The 6064-nt window shown below is 37.8% G+C and overlaps 1 protein-coding gene across 1 annotated transcript in view; it reads left to right on the forward strand.

The window, feature by feature from the left end:
- LOC116635772 (protein eyes shut homolog) overlaps positions 1-3232 on the forward strand; it is a 44430-nt gene extending 41198 nt beyond the window's left edge. The window contains exon 5 of the mRNA XM_032410092.1: positions 3072-3232. Coding sequence (XP_032265983.1) covers positions 3072-3232 — 161 coding nt within the window. The remainder of the gene's footprint in view (positions 1-3071) is intronic.
- The last annotated feature ends 2832 nt before the right edge of the window (positions 3233-6064 follow it).

Below are 6064 nucleotides of genomic sequence, written 5' to 3' on the forward strand. Positions count from 1 at the left end.
TCAAATGTCTCTTTCTTATATGTCCATTCTACAAACCAGCAAATGTAGAGGAGGGAGTTTTCCTTTTGGTGAAAACCACTAAGCACCAAAGGAGATGTCCCCCTTTAGCTGAAACATGAGACCTCCTACTACAGCTCCCCAAGTTACTTTACTGCAGAAGGAGCCCCTCCAGACCCTTTCCCCTGTGGTCAAGAAGTATGTGCATAGAAGACAAAAGCTTCTGTCACAATATCTAATAGTCACCTTTGTTCTAATTTACTTGCAGTGTATAAAACAATCCCATTTAGAACTGACCCACTAATGAACACAGCTAATTCTCCTGCAAGTCAAACTATATCCACTGAAACCTAGCACACAGATTTTATTTATTTATTTTTATTTTATTTTTTTAAAGATTTTATTTATTTATTTGATGGAGAGAGAGATAGTGAGAGCAGGAACACAAGCAGGGGGAGTGGGAGAGGGAGAAGCAGGCTTCCCGCTGAGCAGGGAGCCCGATGTGGGACTCAATCCCAGGACCCTGAGATCATGACCTGAGCTGAAGGCAGACACTTAACGACTGAGCCACCCAGGCGCCCTAGCACACAGATTTTAATCTGAAGTAAAATCCTGACATTTGGTTTCCTGTACATCTCCCAGCATCTTTCACAAAGGAATGCCCTATGCTTTTTGTGTTTTGCTGGTTGGCAGTATTCAAGATTATTCATTATTTGCATTTTATTCCCACTTATCACTCAAATGAATAGTAATATCAACACTAGATACAAAATATAGTACTATATACAAAATATAGTAGAGTGAATATAATTAATAATACAAATCTTTTTCATGCATGTTACAATTCTTTGGTTTCAAAACACTTTCATCTCCATTGTTGAATCATGGGAATTTGACCTTGGGAAAATTAATAGCATAGACCAGAGATTGGCAAGGTATTACCTGCAGGTCAAACCTGGCCCGCGACTTGTTTTTGTAAAGAGTTTTACTGGAACACAGCTATACCAATTGGTTGCATACTGTCTATGGCTGATTTCATGCTATGACAGCAAAGTTGAGCGGTTGTGATGGGGGCCATATGGTCTACAAAGGTAGAATGCTTACTAATTTCTTCCTTCCAGAAGTTTGCCTATTCCTGGAGTAGCAATATGTGTAAGGTGTTTATAATTATCAGGTTAGTATATTTTACCTTTTTGACCAAGGTGTAAATACCAGCCTTATATGGACTCAGAAAAGTTTGTATTTCAGACCTGCTTAACTCTATTATGCTACCCCAAGTCACAACATCCCTGTTTTCTGTACCATTCTGATAGAGCCCTAAGATAAAACTACAGACTGTGGTAAATACCCATAATCTCTTTGTGAAGCTCTCAACACATCTATGTCCAGGGCCGCTTTCAGGGGTGTGTAAACTGTCACAAAGGCCCTACACTGAGAAGGACTCCACGCTTGGTAGAGCCATGGTAGGTAGGATGTCAGTGAGGCTCAAAGGAAGTATAAAGTAAGGGTATTATGGAAGTCCTCTGGTTCCAAGGTGGTATTAGAATAGGCATGTAGCAAGAAGTGGAATAAAAGCAGTTGAGTTTGTGTCAGTGTTCAGTTATTTTTTGCTAAGAACAAAATGCATGTACTAGCTCTGAAGCATGATTTATATAATTTTGATGATGCCCTAAAGAGTTAAATTCTCTTATATTTCATTTAAAACAGGCATTGCACAGTATAAAGATGAATGGTAAAATATATGCTAATAATTGAAAATCTTAAATTTTCTTTTAAAAAAATTTTTTATTTAAATTCAATTAGCCAATATATAGTACATCATTAGTTTCTGATGTAGTGTTCAATGATTCATCTAGAATGACATTAAATAGCAAGTAAAATATATCATGAAAAGATGAAAAGGAGACCACGAAAGAAAGAAAAACCTTTTATTTTAAGACCTTTAATGGAACATTTTTCGTGCTTTTTTTTTTTCTTTTGAACAAAGGACCCCGCATTTTCATTTTGCAGTGGGTTCAACAAACTCTGTCCCTGGCACCATCTTGCTGCTGCTGTTCTGGAATTCTCTTCCCACCTCTGCCAGGCCAGTTGAACACACAGTTTCATGCTGTCCACTTAACTGTTAGAATCCCTTTAGAGTTCGTTCTTGAACTCCCCCTTCCTTTCCTTCCACACTCTTCACTCTTCTTTTTTTCAATTCTCATTTCTTTATTCCACAATTTGTCATTGGAGATGTAGCACCTACATTCACGGCTTCAAACATATGCAGAGATATAAACTTGCTTCTATTTTCAGACTAACATTTTTTCTGCCTATCAGTTCCTCAAAAACTTAAGATAAAATCTTCCTCTCTCCAATACCACAACCTCCATCTCTTTCCTTACCCATACTTTCTTCTCCACTGAATCATTTCTCAGACATGAAATGTATAACCAGCTAGATTTTTGAGCTTCAGCGTAAACTTTATTTTATCAAAAATACTACGAATTTCATCTACAAAGTTCTCTCACCCAGCCTCCTAGCTCACTATTACTACTCCAGCTTAAATTCTTATCATCTCTTTTAGACTAATGCTCTACTCTCCAAAATGAGTGACCTATTTCTAGTCTCTATTCTCTCTGGTCCCTCTTCCACATTACTTTCAGAATTGGTTTTTTTAATGTGATTTTCATTACTCTGCTTAGAAAGTTACAATGAATCTTCATTTCCTATAAGGAGAGGTTTAAAATCCTAAGCATTCCAACTATAGTATTCAATCTCAATTGTATCAACTGAAGTCATTCTCTACCACCTATCCCTACCCTATTTTATGACTAACCACACTCTTCAATACTGTTACACAGTTGTCCAACTCTGCACTTTGGCATCCATAGTCCTTCTTCCTAAGTGGCCTCTATTGCCCACTTTGTCAAATTCCTTTCCTGAGGCTCAAATCAAATGTCACCTCCTATTGGAAGACTTTTATAAAAACACTTAAAAATTTATTTTTTCCCTTTATTTTTGCTCTGATAGATCATTATACATAACTCAATGTCACTATGATTTTGGTCATTTATGTATTTATGTTCTTTCAGTACAAGAACCAGTATTAATAGATATAATGACTTATCCAAAGCTTTGCCATAATTGTGGAAATCCCAGGAAAGACTGTCTTAAAATTGGTCACAAAGACTTTCATCGGTTTATAAGTGAGGGAGGCTTAGCTGTGAAGACTGCTATGACAGAAGCAGCATAAACTATGGATTTGTGGAAGCTGAAGGTGGGAGAAAATACCCTAGGACTGAACAAATAAACATGGCTGAAATGTCTGATCCCTCAGGAAGAAGCTGGATCACTCAATACATGGAATCTCAAGGAGTTACCAATTTAATCATGGTTCAGGATGGCTTTGTGTATGCAAGTGACTTGATACTAGGAGAGTCTAGGCAGCTAGTGAGACATGTAAAAATGGGGAAGTCATGGTTTATTTCTGGGTTATCAGCCAGCACAGACCTTGATTCCAGATCTCCAGGAAGCAGGATTCATTTTGGGAACAACTTACAGTTCTTGAGGAAGGATCTGGCACCACTGACATTCAAGGCAGAATATCACTTCTGCAATGAGAGGATGAGTGAGGATGAGCATTTGATGCTCTAAGCAGAGGATGTAGGCAGCCTGAATAATCCAGTCCTGTAATCCAGCCAGTGTTATAATAAGGCTTAAAGAGGACAGTCACAGGAAGGAAATGATTTGGGCAAGAAACAACACAGGTATTCAGTGGGCATTTCTGGATATTAGGGAAATGAAGGCAAAGACAAAATTCTTTGTTTCAAGGATAATTATAATAGTAGTAGCTGCCATTTATTCAATACCACTTACTAACTAACAATGCCCTGAGGTTGAAGATCTAGTCCCTGCACACCTTTGCAGGAGGAGACCATCTTGGCTCAGATCTGTCAGCTAATAAATGCTTGAGTTGGGATTGAAGTTTGGGTTTGCAAGATCTGGATATGATGAATTTTAGGGACAACTTATTGTTCATTGAAAGGAATGAGGTTCTGCTTATTCTTCATGCCTTTTTGTCTTCACTGGCTCCATGTTCCATGTTCCGACAGATCTCAGCTGAGCCTTCTGGTGAATGGCGTCCCTTACTCTAGGGAGGCCAGGGAAGAATTGGGGAAAGCAAGGGAGTGAGATTTTAAAACTAGGGCCTATGGTCCTTTGCCCATTGGTCGGGTCAATGTATCAAATTCTGCCAATGAGAGAATTACTTCCCTCTCCACAGACATAGTTTTTCTCAGTTCTATTTACTATTGTCACTCACTTATACAGAGGAGCTTAAAAAAAGATATTTCTGTTGCCTCCCAAGTCTATTTATACTTGAAACATGTGGTGCAGTATGACAAGCTGTCACTTTATGAACATCAATCAACAATATTTTGAGATGCTATTTTATGTCAATAATTAAGATATTATTCAAACCCCTTGACAGTGTTATTATCTAAGTTAACAGTGATTAGCATAACATATGTCCTTCCTTAATAACCATATTTCACTCAGCAACACATTTCATTGAGGATGCACCCCATCCTGGACTCTATTTATGGTGTAGGTAATGCACTACTAAAAATAATAGATGTTTCCTGCCCTCCTAGAGCTTAAATTCTAGTGATGACAGAAAGTAAACTTTAAGCATCATAAACCTGTATTTGTGTATGATGTGTTGTATATAATAGAGTGTACATAGTATAGTTCTAATCTAGAGAGAGAATATGTATGTATGTATAGACTATATGCTTAAAAGAAAAAGTAGAGCAGATTTGAGGAGGAGGGTATCACAGGTTCTGAGTTGGTGGGTGGGAGACAACAGTATGGTCACATACGATCATGCTGAGGAAGCCAACTTGAAGAAGATGAGAGCTGCGTAGGTAGAAGGAGGAAGAATATCCCACAAAGAGCAAATGGCCAATGCTGTGTTAAGGTAGGTGTGTATTTGACATTTTCTAAGAACATCAGGGAGATCAGTATGGTGGAGCAGGCAAGCAAGAGGAAGACTGGTAGGGGATGAAATCAGATAGAGGACAGGACAGAAAGAACAAAATCAGATTCCAAGAATTTGGGGCCATTTTAAGGACTTGTCTTATATTCTGAGTGAAACAGAAATTTATTCCAGAGGTTTGCACAGAGAAGTGACATGATCTCAGTGATCGCTCTGGCTGCACTGTGAAGAATTGATTAGTGGGTGGGGATAAGGCAGGCATACAGACAGGAAGACCAGTGAGAAAGCTAATGCCCTAGTCCAGGTGAGAAATAACCATGGCTCAGTTCAAGTGTCAGCAGTGAAGTCTTGGGAAATGCTCAGATTCTGGCTATATTTTGAAGGTCAGGCCAACAGGATTTGCTAAAACATTGGATTAATTTTATTTATTTTTGTAGTCAGTTTTATTAAGCAGAGAAAAGTATCTTAAGCACCCTCTGAAAACAAATAAGGGAAAATTATGCAAACCAATTTTTTCCAGACGTGCTACAAATACGTTTATCTGAAATTTTATCAGCTATATAGCTGTGTCTAACAGCAGCTCTATTACAGTGCAAAAGTCTGAGAAGTTTATAATGACTTTCCTGATTATGGCCCTGAGGCACAGAAAGACCATAGGACTTCTGCATCTGCCATGAACTAACAAATTATGTTCAGCATGAAATATATGTTTAGTGTTATTCTTGAAAATTTATTTGTGACTTCATGTTGAATGAAGGAACTCTCTCCTAACCATAATATTTAATAATTCAAGTTATCCGTACCAGACCATGTGATGGTATCACACATGTATGTGTTTGTGTGTATGTGTTTGTATGTTTGTAGACCTGGATATGTACTTGTGTGTTTGTATATAACAGGAAGTCAGTTAGAAGGGAAAGAGCTAATGATACAATATGAACTATTGAGAGAGCAGATGGTAGAATTAGAAAATACTGAAAGAGAAGAAGAGAGATACCACAGACAAAGGATTTGATAACATTGACTCTGAAATTTCATAATTGTGACAAAAATGCTGGGAATATGAATATATTTTGATGAACAGTGTAT

Source organism: Phoca vitulina, unplaced genomic scaffold (genome assembly GCF_004348235.1).
Source record: "Phoca vitulina isolate PV1807 unplaced genomic scaffold, GSC_HSeal_1.0 scaffold11, whole genome shotgun sequence".
Classification (NCBI taxonomy): Eukaryota; Metazoa; Chordata; class Mammalia; order Carnivora; family Phocidae; genus Phoca; species Phoca vitulina.